The 21,435-nt window shown below is 44.1% G+C and overlaps 1 protein-coding gene across 1 annotated transcript in view; it reads right to left on the reverse strand.

Annotated features, from left to right (window-relative positions):
• Nucleotides 1-21,435, reverse strand: part of FAM20A (FAM20A golgi associated secretory pathway pseudokinase) — a gene marked incomplete at its 5' end in the record, with an annotated part of 56,163 nt that overhangs the window by 16,069 nt on the left and 18,659 nt on the right. Inside the window, 3 exons of the mRNA XM_082212589.1 lie at nucleotides 1,121-1,199; nucleotides 2,810-2,860; nucleotides 3,760-3,941. Coding sequence (XP_082068715.1) covers nucleotides 1,121-1,199; nucleotides 2,810-2,860; nucleotides 3,760-3,941 — 312 coding nt within the window. The remainder of the gene's footprint in view (nucleotides 1-1,120; nucleotides 1,200-2,809; nucleotides 2,861-3,759; nucleotides 3,942-21,435) is intronic.

Raw genomic sequence — 21,435 nt, forward strand, 5'->3', positions numbered from 1 at the left:
CAGCTTTCATTTTTATTTCAATTAAGTAAACATACCTCATTCTCACACTTCCTGTGTGCTTTTCCTCCCTCTTTCTCTTTCTCTCTTTGTTGACTCTTTGTGTATCTGAAGAAGTGTGCATGCACACGAAAGCTCATACCAAGAACTAACTTAGTTGGTCTTTAAGGTGCTACTGGAAGGAATTTTTTTTTTTTTTTACTATGGCAGACCAACACGGCTACCTATCTGTCTCTTTGTTGAGTAAGGCTTTCCAGATGTTATTGGACTCCCATTAGCCTCTCCCCAAGGATGGCCAATGGCCAGTGAGGAAGGGAGCTGTGGTCCAGGAACATCTTCCTCACCCTTGTAGAAGAACTGATTTCAGTTACCATCTTGTGCCAGAGTGGAAAGGGAAAGCTAATGTCCTGTTCACTCAGAGCAAGAATGGTCCAATTCACTTCTTTCTTTCTTTTTGCATTTAATTCCCTGTCCACAACCTTATTCCTTAACTTTGTGCCTTATTAAGAATGGCTGACACCTACTGGTGAAGGTCCCCTGACAGAAGAGAATCTGTTAGCAGAACGAGGAGGGAGGCAGGCAATTTTTAGCAGCACTCCCCCCCTTGCAGCACTTTGTACTGCCCCCCATCTGTTCTAGATTGAAACAGATTTAAAGGGAGTGTAGGGTACGCTGGGGGAAGTGGGGAAAATCAGTGAAAGTGGCAGTGTGGTGTAGTGGTTAAGAGCAGTGGACTTGTAATCTGGTGAACCGGGTTCGATTCCCTGCTCTTCCACATGCAGCTGCTGAGTGACCTTGGGCTAGTCACACTTCTTTGAAGCCTCATTCACCTCACAGTGTTTGTTGTGGGGGAGGAAGGGAAAAGGAGATTGTGAGCCGCTTTGAGATTCCTCAGGGTAGTGATAAAGCAGGATATCAAATCCAAACTCTTCTTCAAACTTTTCTCCCGTCCCACTAAGGGGTTCCCTTCTGTAAACAGTCACCACTGAATACCACCTGGGATTTACCATTGCACTTTCCCCTCTGTTCATGGTGGTGTCATCATGATGAAAATGCACACCATGCCAAACAAGATAAAGAACAGCAACGGCTAGGCAAACGTTTTCAGGTGAACTGAGCTTACCTCATGGGTTTGAACATGGCTTTGCCAAAGTCCTGGAACCGCAGAACAAGTTTCAGGTGCACACCACTGGGCTTGACAACTGGAAAGTGAAACCGAGATGCTCAGCTCATTGTTCAAACAGACTTTTGTGAAAACGGAAACTCTTCAGTGTTAACTTGGCAAGTTATTCAGGTGGGATTCAACTAAGTTGTTGCCTGGAGTGAGCTCCACTCATGCAATGGGGCTTTTCTCCCCTCACTCCTCGCCCCACACCCCCTAAATCTGCCCTAAAACATGCTGAGGGTACATGCAGAGGCAGGGTGTACTGAATTCTTCAACTTTCAAATTCCAAAAATCAGAGTTGTTTAAAAGATGTTACGTGACTTGGGAATTCAAATTATACTTTGGTTAAATTAACATAATTTAGCTTTGCTTGGTAAGCAAAATGTGTGTAAAATTACATAGAAATCCTTAAAAAATGATTGCCAAATACTTTTAGTGTTTGTTAGACACATACACTTAACAACAACAACAACAACAACAACAACAACAACAACAACATTATTATTATTATGATTATGATCTTTTAGCATTACCTGACATTTTAAGAAGGTAAAATTAAAATCCTTTGGTTTTGCAAATGCAGTTTATATGTTTCTTCATCGAATGTAGACTTATGAAGCTAAAAGCAGATTTGAATTCCTCAAATGAATTCCCTAAAATGACATCCCTAATGTGGGGGGCACAGAGAGGAGGGGGAAAAGTCCCTTTGCACGAGCAGACCTTGTTCTGCAATGCCTAACCCACTTAGTGCTGTGTTGAATTCAGGAGAACAGCACTCTGTATAACAGGGGGGCTTTCTATATATCCAAGACTGAGGTTCCAACCAGTTCCTAGTTAACTAGGGGGGGACTACCCCCCCCCAAGGTTGGGAAATGAGTTTCTTCTTACAGGCTATGCCTGCTTCTTAAAGAGACAAGCCACACACGCTACAGGTATGGGTGGGAGTGAGAGGGACTGAAACCAGCGGCTCATTTTGCTCTGCGTTTCTGTTCCAACCCGTTATTAGCATCTAGACTTTGCCTACTACTCCACTAGGAAATGAGAGATGCCTTGCCAGAGCAGGCTGCTGTTCTATGAATATGAAAATTTCAATTTAGGGGCATAACTTTGATTGAAGTGTTCTGGGTCAAAGGCTCTCCATCCAATTTAAGTGGCTCGTTTCCATGCACGCCAAGCTGATTAAAAGAATTCTGGATTACTGACCCAGCTCGGTTTTTGTAATATTCACAATGTAATTAAAATATATTTGCATATAGAGGCGGTTGGTTGCCTACAGAGCGTAAGAAAATGCAAAACAAAACCTATAATATCTATGGAATAAGGGAAGGAAGGAAGCAAGCAGCAGCAGCAGCAGCAGATCAAAGTTAATTTTAGGGTGGCACAAAACACAAACTAATAATCAATGTAATTGCTTTGTTAATGGCCATGTTAATAGAGAACGCTCGTATTAAAATCCCTCCAATTTTCCTCACCTCCTCCTCATTGGAAATTTTAAAAACAAAGTTGGATGAACATCTGTCAGGGATTCTTTAGATGAAATTCCTGCGCTGTAGGGGGTTGGAGTAAATGACCCTTTGGGGTCCCAACTCTAAGATTCTATGGTTTTATTATTCCTGTGACTTGTAGAAACGAATGTACTTGACTTACTTTGTGTGCAGTCACAGGCACCCAGCAATGCTTTCTCATCCTGGCTGTAGTCTGGAATGAAAACGAAAAGCCATGAGCTTCAGGCTCACTCAATAGGAATGCTTTTTTAGGAGATGAGGTGTGTGATAGAACTCATGTAATTGTCCTAGCAGGGGGTATTAAGGTCTTCCGACACTCTGCATGATGACGATTTTTTTTGGGGGGGGGGCAGGCGTATTTTGGGTGTCCTTTAGTCATGACAAGAGCACTATAGGAAATTTTGGCAGGGAGAGGGTAAAACCCACAGCCGGGTTTAGAAGCCCACTCTTAGATGCATTCAAGGTTTAATTGCTAAAAGTGTTTTAAATTTGTTGTTAGCTGCCCTGAGCCCGGTTTTTGAACCGGGAAGGGAGGGGTATAAATAAATTATTATTATTATTATTATAAAATACTATGTCATGTGGCGGAAACTGCTTTTGTAATCAAGAGGGCTTTCGAAAGCAGGTCTTCATATGTGTTCTTTTCTAATGACCTTTTCCTCTATTTTATAGCAAAATTATATTATTAGCTACCAAAAAATGGAGACAGAAACAACAATAATAATGGGAGGAAACCAGTAATCAAAGTGCTTCCCTTTCATGGCGACAGTAATGGACATTGTGATAATTAAAGGAAGCTTTTCCAAGGGCAATTAACAAACTACCCCTTTGTTGTCTCTCTATACTTGTGCTCATTGGAAAGCAATAAAATGGACTGGATGTGCAAACGGGAAGTGTTTAATTAAAGACAAAGGGAGCCCCTTAAAGCCCAGTATTTCCCTATCCACATTAGTGAATAGCTGGGTGCAATGGCATTTCATTAAGAAGAAGAAAAAAACCCCGGCCACTAATCTGGCATTAATTCCCCCAACCTTGCTCTGCGCTTGCAGTTCATGATCTGGTGGAGGTGGCAGTTCAGAAAGGAAGCTTTACCAGCGCTGATGGTTCCAAAGTTTTGCGTGTCCCGGAGGAGCTGGTCAATCGGAGGACTAGACCGTGGGTACAAGGCATAGCGATTGATTCCCAGGTGGAACTGGAGCCAGCTTGCCTCCTGCCTGAGCTGTGTTACTGAGTCCGAGGTGAGGTTGCGCTCCTCTCTGTAAATCTTGTGTCTCCTGATACACACATGGAAAAGAAGGCGCACACAAAATCAACCCCTCAGACAAATCACTTTCCCACATTCAGGGTTGTATACAATGAAGCCTGTTATGTACTGAAGTTCTCACCCTGGGCCAGCAGGGGTGTACTGTAGATAGTTTTCACTCAGGTCCACGTCAGTTATTTTAGCTGGGAAACCCTGGGTTGTTGTTGCTACAATGTTGACAGCAGGCTGCCTATAAAAGCAGGCCGGCTGAGCTGTTTGCTGTTCAGTTCTGTTCCAGCTTACAAAATAAAGAGCTGCTTTGGAGAAATCGCTGTGTCGTCTGCCATGTCTACCCACTAGTCAACAAAGCCCATAGCCGCCAATATTTCTCTGATGAAAGTAAGGACGTCCTATTCAATTACAGTGGTACCTCAGTTTTGGAACGGAATCCGTTCTGGAACACCATTCAAGTTCCAAAATGTTTGAAAACTGAAAACTCAGTACGGAAGCCGTGTGGTATGTTTGACTTCTGAGGCAAGTTTGAAAACCGAAGCATTTACTTCCGGGTTTATGGCTTTTGAAAACCAAAATGTTCGAAAATGGAGATGTTCAAAAACCAAGGTATTATTATTATTATTATTATTACCCCACCCATCTGACTGGGTTGCCCAAGCCACTCTGGGAGGCTTCCAACATATATGAAAACATAATAAAACATTCCCTATACAGGCCTGCCTTCAGATTTCTTCTAAAGGTTGTATAGTTACTTATCTCCTTGGCTTGGGGGTTGCATAACTCTATACCCTCCAGCATTTCTCCAGTAAGGAAAAGTGGGACATTCTGGGATCAAATCAGAAACCAGGATGGCTTCTGTAAATCTGGGACTGTCCCTGGAATATAGGGACACTTGGAGGGTCTGGAAGCCATTGCAGGAGGAGAACAACTTCTACCCATGTGATGGTACATTCCTCTTCCCCGCTGCACCCTCAAGTCTTATCTGGGGTTTTCCACACAGCTCTGGAGCAGATTTGGGGCAGAGGAGGCAGGCAGGAAGAGGAGAGGGAGGGGAAGTTCTGTTCCACTTGCTTAATGACTCAGTGATTCAAACTTCCATCGGTACAGCGGCCATCATTTGGAAAGCAAGGTGTTGACAAAACTGTTCAAATGAAGGCTGTTGGTGGGGGAGCAGGATTGTGCTGGGTGGTGGGATCTCAGCCTATGTCTTGGGTCTGTAGCAAGCTGGAACAGTTAAAAAACTGCACTGGCCATAGACTGGGCAGCTGCTGCTGCTATTCAGAAGAACTCTCATTGGCTCCCTGGCCCAAGATGGGGTTTTCTACATTTGGGGTGCAATTTTAATTGTAATTGATAATTGCTGGCACCATTAACGGCTCCCAGAAGCTTGCACCACCATGGCGAAGGAGATCAAGATCAACAGAGCGAAACTATGCTAATCTCCAAAATATCCCACATTCGCTGTCCCTGCCTGCCTCTCTCTTTGGCCCTTGTAGAAAAACGGACATTCTATATGCTTGCTAGCATTTTTCTTTTGCCAGACCATAAAACCAACAGGATGAGGAAATCCGACATTTGCTGGATATACAAATGCTGGGCGAAATTACACAAGGAAAAGCCGGAAACTACTTTGTGTGGCAAAGCAGATGCTCTCCATTCTCTCAAGATCAGAGGCTGAGTCTTCAAACTCTTCATAAGTTATGCTGCAAGGAGACATTGTGGTTTCAAAGACCACTGAGAAATCATGGGCCACTGGGGTTTTCCCAAACCATAATGACTTGTCAACCTCTTACAGATATATATATCTAGTAACTTCGTACTCATGTCCATCTGTGTTAGTACACACACCATTTTAAAAAAAATTAAGAACACTGTGCTAATTGTGTTCTCTTCAGATGTGGTGTGAGCAATGCCTGCTTCAATAATAAATTATAGAATAGCATAAAACTATTGTTATGTCTCCATTCGGATGCAGGTGGCGCTGTGGGTTAAACCACAGAGCCTAGGGCTTGCCGAACAGAAGGTCGGCAGTTCGAATCCCCAGGACGGGGTGAGCTCCCGTTGCTCGGTCCCTTGCTTCTGCCAACCTCGCAGTTCGAAAGCACGCCAGTGCATGTAGATAAATAGGTACTGCTCTGGCGGGAAGGTAAACGGCGTTTCCGTGCGCTGCTCTGGTTCGCGGCTTAGTCATGCTGGCCACATGACCTGGAAGCTGTATGCTGGCTCCCTCGGCCAGTAAAGCAAGATGAGCACCGCAACCCCAGAGTCGTCCAAGACTGAACCCAATGGCCAGGGGTCCCTTTACCTTTACCTATGTCTCCATTATTTCAGAGTTACAGGTTATTGAGGTGTTAGAGGGACTCTCTCTATAATGAAAACAAGCAGAGAGAGGGCCTGTGCTTTAGTGCAGAGATAGGGAACCTGGGGCACTCAAATGGGATGCACAACTCCCATCTGTTCTGGCCGTTGGAGTCCAGCAACATCTAGAGAGCCTCAGGTTCTCCACCCTAGTTAATTCATCCCTACTTATATGATTATCAGTGACTCTGATTAGTGGTTCCCACTCTTTCTATTGGTAGGGATGCTGAATTTGGCTTTTGTTTTTTTTTAAAAAAAACAATTTTCAGTTTTCTACATTTCAATAATTTTACACTCATTTTAACATTTCCCAACTTGACTTCCTTCCCCCTCTTTCTGCAGTTCCTTAAATTTATTTTTAATATTTTCTGCATATCCAGATTAACTTAATTTGCTCATTTATTCATCTACTTTAAATATATGCTCTTATAAAACTGCAGGTCATTACAATAATCCTGCCAATGTTCTTATCTTTTTTTACAGTTTGTTTGTAAATATTCCATAAACCATTTCCATTCTTTTATTTTTAAAAAAATTGTTGATTTCATATTTTCCCAGTAAGTTTCGCCATTTCTGCATATTCCATAAATTTTTGTATGCATTCTTCTTTTGCTGGGACTCCTTCTTTCTCGCTGCTGTAGTCGCATACATGAATAAATATCTATATGGTTTGGGTGGTTCTGTCCCCGCAGTGGCGTAGCGTGGGGGGTGCAGGGGGGGCCGCACCGGGCGCAACATCTGGGGGTTAGAGTTAGGGGGTGCAAATCCACGGGTTAGGGGGCGCAAATCCATGGGTTAGGGGGCGCAAATCCATGGGTTAGGGGGCGCAAATTACTTGCCTTGCCCCGGGTGCTGACAACCCACGCTACGCCACTGTGTCCCTGTAATTCCCAAAAGCAAAGCTTCTGGTTTTAGGGATGCTGCGTTTGTACATACCTGAGCTCGGTTTGTACAAGTCTCTCCATCTGCACAAGAAACAGGGCTCAATTGGCAAAATGAGAGAGATGCTCTCTTTGCTGGGAAAGCAAAAGGGCCGGGGGCTAAAACTGAAGTTCTAGCCTCTAATATGTGTGAGCTGGTTGTGGTCACTAAGAAGCGAGAGAAAGACACTTCACCCACGATCAAAAGGACTCGGGTATATTATGATTTTGAAATTTTCAGGATTCATTCCAAGAATGGGGAGTAGATTCTGGGCCAAGCTCTGTTGTGCTCTAGCTCAAATTAAGCCCTGCAGTACTGTACTGACAATGGGGAAGAGACATGTGTCACCTTCTCTCACTCTTCATTTTTTTTTTTAAACTTTATTAGAAACGCATAGACTTACACATACAAAGAGAAAATTTATACAATACAAAAAAAACACGAAACAAACAACAAGCTAAAACACATACATCTACAGGGGAAAAAAAAACAAAGAAGAAAATTCCAATCACACCCTTACACACTTTGACTTCCATTAACCTCAGCTTTGGATTAAGTGTTCTACATAAATCTTCTGCAGTTATTTTCGTTTATCTTTACATGTCGTAGGAGTTAAACATCGTCTACTGTTAAATTGTTAATTCCCAAGTTGGTCTCAAGGTAACTTAAGAATTTGGACCAGTCTTCTATCTTTTTAATGGGGTTATCCCGCCTAATATATTGTGTGAGTCTCGCCAATTCCAAATATTGATACAATTTCACCTGCCACTCTCTCATTGTTGGTATTTCGGGGGATTTCCATTTCTTAGCTATTAGAATCCTCGCAGCAGTGGTGGCGTACTGGAAGAAGGTCTGATCCGTCTTTTTTATTTCCTCCCCAATCATCCCTAAGAGGAACGCTTCCGGTTTCTTGGGAAAATTGTACTTCAAAATTTTCTTTAGCTCCTCGTAAATTTGTCCCCAGAAACCCTTCACTTCCTCACAGGTCCACCAAATATGAAGGAAGGTCCCCACCTTATCTTTACACCTCCAGCAAGTGTTGTCTGCTGTTCTATACATTCTCCCTAGTCTGGCCGGGGTCAGGTACCAACGGTACATCATCTTATAAAGATTCTCTCGTAAGTCAGCACACACAGTAAATCTCATACCTTTCTTCCACAAAATTTGCCATTTGTCATAGCCTAGTTCATATCCTAGATCTTTATTCCATTTAACCATTACCTCTTTAATCAACTCTTCCTTATTTTCACTTTCCAGCAATTGCCTGTACATTTTAGATAATAGTTTATTATTACTCTCCATAATCTCCACTTGAAATCTAGATTTATTTTCTCCCATACCTATTCTCTTATGCTCCCTCCATAATGCACAAACTTGGTGCAGGTGAAACCAATCCTTAATTTTCTCTTTCAGTTCATCCTGCGATCTTAATTTCCACCCTTCTTCTGACTTAATTAATAGATCCTCATACGTCCACCTTTTACCTATCATATTTAGTTTCTTTATTTTGATGATGTCCACAGGTGAGAGCCACCGAGGAATACTTTGTTCAATCACATTTTTCTTCCTGTTCCAAACTTCTAAGAGTGATCCTCTAACTATATGATTATAAAAACCTCTATGGACTTTATCTTTTCCCTGCCAGAGGTAGGCGTGCCACCCGAATCTTAAATCAAATCCTTCCAGATCTAATAAATCAGTATCTTTCAGGGTGGCCCATTCTTTTATCCAGAGTAGGCATGCCGCCTCATAGTAAAGCCTTAAATTTGGTACACCAAAGCCCCCTCTTTCCCTAGAGTCCATCAAATATTTAAGTTTCACCCTAGGTTTCTTCTCCTGCCAAATATATTTGGTCAAAGTCCTTTGCCAATTTTTAAGGCAGGTGGTACCTTTTATAACTGGTAGGTTCTGGAACAGGAATAGCAGTCTCGGGAGGATATACATCTTAATCGATGCCATCCTCCCTGTCCAAGATAGGTTCAATCTACGCCAGGTGTCCATATCTTTCTTAATTTCCTTCCACAATTTATTATAATTGTCCTCAACCAAGTTAATATTCTTTGGAGACAACCAAATTCCCAAATATTTCACCTTATTTACTGCTTTAATATCTACCTGTTGTTCCAGCTGTAATCTCTCCTGTGCTGTCAAGTTCTTTGTCAGTATTTTAGTTTTTCCCCTATTTAACTTGAATCCGGATAATTTGCCGAACTCTTCCAAGAGTTCTATCGCTCTGCTAGTGCTTTCAATTGGGTTCTCAAAAAAAAAAGACCAGATCATCAGCGTAAGCTTTTAATTTGTATTCTTTCTCTCCAATTCTTAATCCCCTGATGTTCGGAGTCGCTCTTATTTTATTTACGGCTGTTTCCAACACCAAAATAAACAATAAAGGTGACAGAGGGCAACCCTGCCTTGTACCTTTCATAATCGGAAAGTATTTAGTCAAATTATTATTAATAATCAGCCTAGCCTGCTGCTCTGTGTAGATTGCCTTGATGCCCTTCAGATAGGGGCCCCCTATTCCCACCTTGTCAAGATTTTGTAGCAGAAATTCCCAGGAAACACGGTCGAAAGCTTTTTCTGCATCAACAAAAATAAGGGCCGCTGGCACATCTGGTCTTGCCTCCAAATACTCCATAATGTCTAATACATGCCGGACATTATCCCTTAATTGCCTACCTGGGAGGAATCCCACTTGATCTCTATGTATGTATCTATTTAATAATTTTTTAAGTCTGCCGGCCATAATATCTGCAAAAATCTTGTAGTCACAATTTAAGAGTGAAATTGGCCTGTAGTTTTTTATATCTGTCTTTTCGTTTTCAGTCTTGGGGACTAACGTAATGTACGCCTCCTTCCAGGAGCTGGGTATCCTCCCTTCTTCAAGAGTATTATTTATTACCTCTGTTAAAGCCGGCGCTAACAGGTCTACCAATTTTTTGTAGTATATTGCAGGCAGACCGTCCGGACCAGGGGACTTCCCATTCTTCATCTTATTAATAGCATCCCGGACCTCTTTTACAGACACCACATTGTTTAATTGTATACAATCCTCTTCTGTAAAAAATTTCCTTTCTTCTTGGTCTAAATAGTTCTCTATTTCTGCACTGCACTCTTCTCCTTTTTCATACAGCTTTTCAAAAAAAGTAACAAACCTGTTTTCAATTTCCACTGGGTCTTCTATCACTCTCTCATCTACAATAAGTTTATTAATCGCATTTTGTTTCTTTCTTTTCCTAAGCTGCCATGCAAGTAACTTCCCCATTTTATTGGCTGACTCGAAATATTTCTGTCTTGTAAATTTAATTTTCTGTTCCACCTCTTGATTCAAAATAGCTGAGTATTGGGACTGCAGCACCTTCGCCGCTTGATTAATCATTTCATCTGTCGGATTAAGAGCCAGTTTCCTTTCATAGTCCCTCAATTGGGCCAAGATGCCTTCCTTCTTTTTCTCCCTTAGCTTCTTTCTATAGCTATTTTGCTGTATTAAGAAGCCCCTTAGGACAGCCTTACCGGCATCCCATACCAACTCTATTGGGGTGTCTCTATTCAAGTTTGTCTCCAAATACTCTCTCAAGGTTTTTTTGGCCATGTCCAATACTTCCTCATTCTCGAATAGATATTCATTCATCCTCCACCTGGGCTGCCCTTTCCGTTCGTTTTTTATTTCCAGGGTCAGGGGGCAGTGATCTGATAGGGTCCTGGGTAATATCTCACATCTCTTAACTCTCCATACCATAGCCCTAGTCACCCATATCTGGTCGATCCTACCCCAGCTCTGGTGGGGCTCTGAATAATGGGTGAACTGTTTAGTGGTGGGATTTCGGTGCCTCCAGATGTCAATTAGATCTAAATTTTCCACTAACTCATTAAATGAGTTAGGGAGCTTCCCCCTATTTGCATTCCTCTGGTTCTCACTTCTGTCCACGCTCGGTGTTGGGACCCCGTTCCTGTCTCCCAATAAAATTAATTTATAAGGTTCCAATTCCAGCAGCATGCTTTCAAGTTTTTCAAAGAACTCTGTTCTTTTTGTATTTGGTGTATATACCGACACTACATTAATTCTTTCCCCTCGGAAATTTAATTGAATACCTAGTATTCTACCTTCCTCGTCTTTACAAATTTGTGTTGGTTCCCACCTTTCTTTGGCGTATATTACCACTCCTTTTTTTTTGTTTACATCCGAGTTTATAAATTCTACTCCCAGTTTTTTATTTACCAGAATATGTCTATGTCTTTTTGCTATATGGGTTTCCTGGAAACAGATTACATCATATTTCTTATTTCTCAAAGCTTTTTGAATTTTATTCCTTTTAACTTTCTCATTCAACCCATTCACATTCCATGATAAAAATTTTAAAGTGTCCAGTGTTGTCTTAGTTCTCCAACTACTTTACCTCCAATCAAAGCTCAAGTTAAAAACCGGCGCCTTTGTTTCCTAGGAGCCCCTCCTCTCCAACCGCCCCTTCTCCCACTGCGGCTTCTTCCTCTTCGTCTCCTGAGTTTAACCCCTTCTCTCCTTGGTCTTTCGCGCTCCCCTCCCTCTCCTCTTCCTTTTCCCGACCATTCCCTTTTACCTCTTCTTTGCTTCGTACTCTATATTCTGTCCTTCCTAGCTCTTTTTCATATCTTCTCAAAAACTTCTCTGTTTCCTGTATGTCCATTAGTTTGAATTTCTTATCTTTATAGAAGAAAGTTATCCCCTCAGGGAACTCCCACCTAAATTGTATTCCGTTTCTCTTTAAGACAGCAACCACTTGTCTATAGCCCTCTCTTTTTCTTAATAATCTAATTGGAATCTCTTTGTAGATGATAATGGGCCTGCCTTCAATTCTTAGTTTATTACGGTAGCTTGTCCTTAGAATTAGATTTCTCATTTCTAAGGAGTTGAATATCACCAGACAATCTCCCAAAAATTTATTGATTTTTAGGTGTTGTGGTCTGGACATTCTAAATGCATTATCTATTGTTGAAGCTATCTCTTCTTCTTCCAGACCCAGCCATTTAGAGAGCTCCTTAATCATTTTCTTTCTAACATCCTCATTTCTTTCTTCTGCCACACCTCTAAATTTTAAGTGAAGCTGCTTTTGTCGCATATCGGTCATGGCGAGGTTGTCCCAGATCTTGTCCTGTGCTTTATGTAATTCACCCAACTCTTCCCTCATCCTCCCTGTTTCCTTTTTCTGTTCTCTCATTTCTTTCTGTAATTTCTTGTTAGACTCCTCAATTATCTTAGATTTTACTGACAAATCTTGAATTTTGGATGAGAGCTCTCCTACTGCTTCCTCTATTTTTTTGTCAATCAGGTCTTGCATATCCCCTAGCTTATTTTCCATATATGTTTCATTTTGTTTAAATTCTTCCTTTATTTTAATCCATAAGCTATCTAGATCTTTAATCTCCTCTTGACGCGATATCTTTCTTTCCCCTGGCGTCCCGCCCGCTTTCTTTAAGTCCTTCCCCTCCTTCCCCATCATTATCTATAACCCTCCCCCTTTCTTCACCGTTAATTTCTTCTTATAATCCCTTTTTTTTTTGTTCTACAGTCCTAACCTTTCTCCTTTCCTCTCAAAGAACGCCCGGGGGTAATATATGTAATATCTGGTCTAACAACGTCAAATACCCCTACGAACACACATAAACCTTTTAGTTCTCTCAGTCCTCTCCAAGTCCTTTACCTACCCTCACCTGCGTCGCACTCAGCATCCAGTAAAAGGGGTGGAGGGCAGAAAGGATGAAGGGCAGAGGGAGGATGGGATAACTCTCTCACTCTTCATTATTGGAGATCTAAGTCCTTTCCCCAGCCATAGCTATTGATACATTGCTGTCTGTTGTTCTAAGCAACTCATGCCTTCCACGGCACATTGTTAGCAATCCAACAGAGACGCATGGTTTATTTTTACATTGTGGATTTGGCCTGATTATTCTTTAGCTGTCAGAGCCTCGGAAGCATAATGGCCATACACTGTCAAAGCGCTAACGCAGGGCCTTGTTTGCCAAACAGGCAGTTACGGTATCGACAAACTAAAACAGCCTAAATTACATGGTCCCTTTTTGTTTGCTTTAACCACCAGACCAACGGTACAATTTTTCACGTCAATCTCATTTACAGTCTTCTGAGCCTTGCCAGGCAAAATTAGTAAGGCACGGTGATCAGCCATCCACATGAAAACAGAAAACTAGTCTGAGTTCCAATAGGCAGCTTTCCATAAACTTACATATATCATTACCTGAAATTCTCCCAACCAAGCAAAATAATAATAATAATAATAATAATAATAATAATAATAATTATTATTATTATTATTATTATTAGTACCCCGCCCATCTGGCTGGGTTTCCCCAGCCACTCTGGGCGGCTTCCAACAAAGATTAAAAATACATTAAAATGTCACACATTAAAAACTTCCCTGAACAGGGCTGCCTTCAGATGTCTTCTAAATGTCAGGGAGTTGTTTATCTCTTTGACATCTGATGGGAGGACGTTCCACAGGGCAGGCGCCACTACCTGGTTCCCTCTGCCTGGTTCCCTGTAGCTTTGCTTCTCGCAGTGAGGGAACTGCCAGAAGGCCCTCAGCACTGGACCTCAGCATCAGGGCAGAACGATGGGGGTGGATACACTCCTTCAGGTATACTGGGCTGAGGCCGTTTAGGGCTCTAAAGGTCAACTCCAATACTTAGAATTGTGCTCGGAAATGTACTAGGAGCCAATATAGGTCTTTCAAGACCAGTGTTATGTGGTCTTGGCGGCCGCCCCCAGTCACCAGTCTAGCTGCTGCATTCTGGATTAGTTGTATTTTCCGGGTCACCTTCAAAGGTAGCCCCACGTAGAGCACATTGCAGTAGTCCAAGCGGGAGATAACTAGAGCATGCACCACTCAGCCTGCGTACCAGAGGGAGCTGGTAGACAGTTGCCCTGGATACAGAATTGACCTGCACCTCCATGGGCAGCTGTGAGTCCAAAATGACTCCCCATGCATCAGCAGATTTCAGTTCTGCTTTCTGCAGGTTCCAGGTGCATCAGCGAGTTCCCGATGGGGAACTTGCTTGGGCACCCAAACCAAGCAAGATTGAACCCCCAGCTTTTCAGAGGACGTGCAGAGAGTTCAATCCTGCTTTCCAGCTGCAGGATCCAGCCATGTCTCTACTTGCCCAACACATGACATCACACACGACATCAAGTGTGGGGCTGGTGGATGCGGTTTGGAGAAAACAGCCTGGTGGGCCACATTTGGCCTGTGGGCAGACATAGCGGAACAAAGAAAACGAAAGAATGGGACTCTCAATAAGTATAGCTCCTTTGTCTCTAGCTGGCAATGGACCTCAGTAGTGGGTAAATATGCATGCCAATACCTTTCTAGGTTTTACCAGCAAGCCAATCAGGTTGTTGTATTCTATGATCCTACCTGCCTATTGTTCTAGGATCCAAGCTTAGCACATAAGAATTAAAGGTAAAAGTAAAGGGACCCCTGACCATCAGGTCCAGTCACGGATGACTCTGGGGTTGCGGCTCTCATCTCGCTCTATAGGCCGAGGGAGCCGGCGTACAGCTTCCAGGTCATGTGGCCAGCATGGCTAAGCCGCTTCTGGCAAACCAGAGCAGTGCACGGAAACGCCGTTTACCTTCCCGCCGGAGTGGTACCTATTTATCTACTTGCACTTTGACATGCTTTCAAACTGCTAGGTTGGCAGGAGCAGGGACCGAGCAATGGGAGCTCACCCCGTCCCGGGGATTCGAACCTCCGACCTTCTGATCAGCAAGTCCTAGGCTCTGTGGTTTAACCAACAGCACCACCCACATCCCACATAACAATTATTATTTATTTATTAACACCCCTGCCCACCCCACCCTCATTTTGGCACTGCTATTAACTTCTTCAGCAGATTTTCACATCCTGCAATCAGTGCCAAACTCCCTAACTGAAGTGCCATGCTGAACAGGTGTGATGAATGACGCCGAGCCCATTACAAATGCCAGCCACAGGGCTTGCAATGGGGACTGCCCGATGTGGTTCAGGCTGAATGATGGTTTGTCTCAGAAAACAGGGACCCTGGCTTGCCAGTCTGATGCTGCAGTCTAAAGAGAGCTCTCCCACTTCATCTGAGAGAGGGATCCACTCTCTTGGTACACTTCTGTACAGTGTATCCAAAATGCTCTTAACAAAATATGTTCTTGATCTCAGCATCCTCTATAGAAAATAGTCCAATCCCTCTGCCCCAATAAGTGGAAGTTTCCACTGATTGAATAACAGGGTTGTCTGGGAAGCGAAAACCCAATTAGTGTGAATAATGGAACAGCCTGTAGGAGCACAGCTCAAACTTCCACTGAACTTTTCCTGCTGATATATGGAGGTGGATGAAAGTCTTGTACCACTGACTGTAGCATGAGCTTCCACAGCCAAGGGACAGATCAATCCATTAATTTGGGCTTCTCTCGGTTTCTCATTTTGTCATAACTGAAGTTAAGTTCGCCACATTTTCACATCACTTTAAAAAAAGAGGCCTCACAAAAATTCGCCACCATTTCAGCGTGCACTTCTCTTAACATTTTACCCAAAAAAGAAAGTCACTAATTTGTGCATTTTCACAAACATATTCCCACTTATACTATATATGCATCTTTATTTTCATTATTACCTTTAAAAAAAACCCCAATATCTGCATTTTTATATGCATTTCCCTCTAATATATGCGCTTATTTTTTGTTAGAGAACACCACTACAAAATTTGGAGAAGTGTGAATTGTTTTTGATGTGCACAAATCAGGTAGGAACAAATTCCTGACCTTTCCCTGCAAGAAGCTACTTTATCAGCAGGGATTCAGATGTGCTTTAAAGACATATAGTGTGTACACAGCCCTAGTACACAGTTCAATGCAATGCAAGTTTTATTTAGGAGTAAACATGCATCAAATCAGCACTGTCCATTTTAAGAGCTTATGCACATGATCTTGTAAAGAGTGTCCCAACCTGTTTATTCCTCCATGACGTATTTCCACAGCCTCTTCACCTGTGACGATTGCACTACATCTAGTCACTGGAGGTTGCAGTTGTGGGAAGGACAGTGGGGGGGGGGGAAACCTCTTGCTGCAGAGGCTACAGTCTTCAGGGAAGAGAACAGCCAGCAAACTGCCCTTATGAATTCATCTTTTTAAATTCCTTCCCTTTTCTCCAAATCAGGTCCTCCCTTAAAGAGGGCACATATTGTGGTGAGACCTGGAAACCAACACCCTGTGTTGTGTGGGGGGGTACGATTGGTCAGCTACAACACCCGATTGGTAGGTCCCTCGTAGCTGGGTGCAATCTGGCCAATGGGACACAGTCCACACGGTCTGAGGGACCTATTTATGCCCATGCACATAACCCAGAGCTTCCCTTTTCACCGCATGCATTCGGAACACCCGCCCACCTCTCCCTACTTTTAGGGCTTTGCACTTGACCTTGCTATGCCATCGTGTGTTGTTTGTCATTGGGACAGGACAGGGGCACGGCAGGAATTTTCTCCACTTGGCTGATTGGCTGTTGCCATTTGGGTTTTGCCTGCTGCGTAGCAAATCGTCGCAACTTGTAAGGTTGCGGATAGGCTCTGGTTCAGGTGATAGGGATGGGAGAAAGCTCACACCATCCCTATGTGAAGGGTATTCTGTTAAAGGAATCCAGGCACTCGATGCTTTGGTCAACCCCTGAGAGGGGGTTGTGCCCGTGCCTGAGTCCAGGGGGACATTTGGATGGCAGAGATAGCCTGTTCCCGGCTTTCCACTTATCCAGGTGTTCACCCTTGGCTGACCTATGCTGGAACCCTGGGTCAGCGCTACTTGCATGGCAGGGAGCTAGTCAAACCAGAGCCTATGCAACCAGTCACTTTCTGTAATCAATAAAGTTGCGGCCTAAATTCTGCCAAAAACCAAACCAATATTTGAGTCTTGTCTGAATTTATTTAAGGGGGAGGTTTAAAGGTCTGAACATGCAAAGGGCAAGAGGTGCACTCTACCAGCTGAGTGGCAGAAACAAACCACTCATTTCTTTCCCAAAAGCGCTTCTCTCAGCACTGTGATTAAGCTTTGTCAATTTCACTTCTGAGATCAAAAGCCAGACCATGAAACTGACAAGACTTCTTCATGGCATGAAGCAAAATTAGGAAAGTTCATTTAAGGTCAGCTGCAGAAATGATCTTCGGCCATTTTCAGTTGCGAAGCTTATATTGGCTTTGTTTCAAGTCATCTTCTGACATGAATATACGAACTCACACTGTCCAGGATGTGCTTTTGATTGCTTTGCCGGGCAAATCGTTCAGACCAGATCTTGGCCTCGCAAATCAGAGCAGGTCTGGCAGGCCAGCGTGAGAAGGATGCAATAGCTGTGTGCTCTTTGATCCCAGCCTTGCCCTCGCTTTGCGAGGCTGAGATTGAAGGGCACATGGCCGCTGTTTCTTTCTCATGCCACCCTGCCAGCACGGGGCTGCTCTGTGAGGTAGGGTTGCCATATTTCAAACAATGAAAATCCAGACGGAAAAGCTGTTTTGAAATCGGCCAAAACAGCACTGCTGGCATGGGCGGCCATACATCTGGATTTTCCCAGACATTTTCCCAATTTCTGCCCAGACACTGCTGCTGACTGCAGTATTCTGAATTCAGTGGTACCTCAGGTTAAGAACTTAATTCGTTCTGGAGGTCTGTTCCTAACCTGAAACTGTTCTTAACCTGAGGTACCACTTTAGCTAACGGGGCCTCCCACTGCTGCCGCGCCGCCGCCCGATTTCTGTTCTCATCGCGAAGCAAAGTTCTTAACCCAAGGTACTCTTTCTGGGTTAGCGGAGTCTGTAGCCTGAAGCGTCTGTAACCTGAAGCATCTGTAACCCAGGGTACCACTGTATGTCCAGGAAAACCCAGACGTATGGCAACCCTATTGTGAGGCTGAGATGATACAAGGGCCCAGACAAACTCCGCCCTGCATGGCGGGCAAACGGTGCAGTGTGGCTCCACCAGTGGTGGTGGTGGTCGCTCCGGTGGCATTGGCAGTGAGGGCTGGGCTGGTATGCTGGGCTCTGTTAACCCTCCGCACCCTGTCCCCCCCCAGCGCCTGCCTGATCCCGGGCAACTGCAAACCACGCTACACCACTGCATTGGCATTCAGCAACTTGTCCCCAACACTCACCAATACCCAAGGAGCCACTAGACTGGAGAGCCGTCTACAATCTCCTTTGACCCACTGGTGAGGCCTGGTATCACAGGAACATGAGAAGAACCTGTTGGATCAGGCCAATGACCCACCTAGCCCAGCTTTCTGTTCCCTGCCTTATCCCTGTCCAAGTACCGTATTTTTTGCTCCATAAGACGCACCAGGCCATAAGACGCACCTAGTTTTTGAAGGAGGAAAACAAGAAAAAAAATATTCTGAATCCCAGAAGCCAGGACAGCAAGAGGGATCGCTGCGCAGCGATCCCTCCTGCTGCCCTGGCTTATGGGATAGCCACGTGCAGCCTCTCCCGGGCAGCGGGATGAAGGCTCCCCCAAGAGCCCCGCTCCCTTTAAAGAGGAGGGAGAAGGGCAGCCCTTCTCGGGGAAAACCCCCCCAAGAGCCGCACACACACTCCATGGGGCTCTTTAAAGGGAGCGCTGAGCAGAGCCTCCCGCCTGCATTCATTCCATAAGACGCACACACATTTCCCCTTACTTTTTAGGAGGGGAAAAGTGCGTCTTATAGAGCGAAAAATACGGTAAGTTGCCGCGAGACTGATGTCAAGAGAGGGTGCCTCTTTGCTACCAAACTTTGCTACTGCATCTAATTCACTGTTGCTTGCACTGAACCAGCAGCACCTCTGCAGAATTCTTTCCCCGTTCTTCCTGGGGATTTCAAGCATCGAACCATCAGCATGTGAAGCAGATATTCTCACACTGAGCTATGGCGCTTTCATTCGGCAACACCCCAAGTTCTGGCTCATCCTTTGACTTTCTACCTGTCTCGTGGATTTACAGGACCTGGCGTGCCATCTTAGTTGCCCTACTGAATCATGAAGTGAAGAGGATTTAGCACACAAAGAATTCTCCGTTCAGAAAAATGTCCTTGCTCCCCTCTGTTTCATTTGCATTTGGGCACTAAGGGAGAGACAAATTTAATGTTAGCGCAGTCTGAGAAGGTGCTCAGAATGGTCCCTGTGTTTATGAGGGCCATATATTGCGTTCCAAAGTGGCTGGAGAATAATCAATACCCTCTCCCCAAAAGAATGAGAGGAAACGCTAAGTCACGCAAGGGCAAGCGGCTTGCCCAGACAGCACAGGAACGATCCAGGCAGTAAATAAGCAAAGTAACGAAATAAAAAGCAGGTAGGAAAGGGACCGATAAGCCGGAACAGAGAGGAAAAGAGATGGAGACTGGCCACACACAAAACCCCACAAGGTTCTGTTTCCCAGGACGGATGGAATGAGAGACACTGCGGGTGGAATTCAATGCTTCCCATCTTTTTGCCTGCACAAGGATTCCGACTTGTCAGACAGAATGATTCCCCTAGCTCAGTTCCTCCACCTTCCTGCACACTGTTTTAGGGGTCCTTCCAACTCCACAGAGTCCATTTCAGGGGACACGCAGGAGGAGGAAAGCCCCATTGTGCAATCAAAAGCCCTTGCACAGGGCTTGAGCTGAAAGAACTCGCTAGGCAAATTTCACTCCAAAGGTGGTATTCAACCAAGTTTTACTTAGCCATGTTAATTGATTTCAGTGAGTCTGCTTTGAGGCTTGTGCCCTGGGGAGGTCACTTAGGTGCAGCTAATGCAGTAGTTTGACTTTACCCCTGGAGGTGCACTCCATTGTCTCTTGAGACAGATAGGTGTTGTGGAGATCACACAGGGTCCCCAGACGTTTAACGTTCTATTGATCCCTGTGTCACCACTGTGCTCGCTTTCCCGCTGCCACCAACACATTACTCTCAGGTAAAACACTGAGTCCAGACAGTTGTTAAAAGTGAACCAAATAAACAAGTTTATTTTATAAACATTAACAAGTTTATGGTTTCTCAGATAATATTCCTGTCAGTATCTTAACTTTAGTTTCTTTACCCACCTATACCTTCCTAATACCTTCTGACTGATTATCTCAACTGTTTGACTGACTCCTCTTAACAGAGTCTCTCACTCTCCCACATCAGACTAGCCCAACCCACAGACTTATCCTCTCTGTCTCTTCTAACTCCAGACTGTCTTCTCAACAACTCTAACTCTAACTCCTCCCCTTGGGTTCCCATTGGTTAGTCATTTTACAATTAGTCAACCCTTTCCTTATGAACCCAGTATGATGTCACAAACCTAGGAGGGCAAACGCCACATATGTCAACAACAAAGTTTCATTGCACATCTAAGAACTAGCTTTGTTAAAAGTGTTCTCTCTCTCTCTCTCTCTCTCTCTCTCTCTCTCTCTCTCTGTCTCTCAGCTGTAGGATGCTATCACATGTGATCCCATTCCACTGAAGGGACCCTCTGTGCCACTTGTTTCAGCAACTTCTGCTTCCGTTTTGGAATTTCAACGTGTGCCCCAGATGTTGCCCAACTTCCAAAACTGTAAAATCTGATTGCCAAGCAGTGCATTTTGAAGAACTGGAACAGCAAAACATTGCTGTCAGAGAAAGGTCTGGAATTCAGACAACTCTAGCACCACCTAACTCACAAGCATCTCTTGTAGTATCGTTGGTGTCTGCCACAGCTCACCACACAATGGCCAAGCCTGGAGCTTCTACTTTTGGGGAGGAGACACAAGCCTTGGGTTCCCATGTGCCCCAATTACCACTGCACAGACCAGATCAGGTGTTCACCTAAAGCCTAGTGTATACATCAATTGTGGGAGCGCATCTTACTCAAGTAATCCACCTGCCTTTCCAAAAAATGTGAGGATGCTGTCTATGGGCAGCATATACATGTGTAGGAGTTGGATTGTGCAATAGTCAGAGGTACACACAAGCTAGATATTAATTCCCATACCTCTCACTGTGTATATTGACTCTACACACCTGAAGCCTTGAGAACTGGCTCACTGACTTCACTGTTTGTTATGCTGCTGTCAATTTGGTTTTGGTCTTCTCTTTATGCTAGCGGTTACCCTGTGAAGATACGACTTTGCCTAGCAGCAACCTCCACGAGCTCAGTGCATAATGCATGGGCTTGGGTAGCAGCAGAGGAGGAAATGTGGAGTGATGGGAACGTACAGTCATATGTGGTGCAATTGTCCATTATTTAGTGAATTTTG

The sequence above is a fragment of the Podarcis vaucheri genome (genome assembly GCF_965113315.1).
Source record: "Podarcis vaucheri genome assembly, chromosome: 2".
Lineage (NCBI taxonomy): Eukaryota > Metazoa > Chordata > Lepidosauria > Squamata > Lacertidae > Podarcis > Podarcis vaucheri.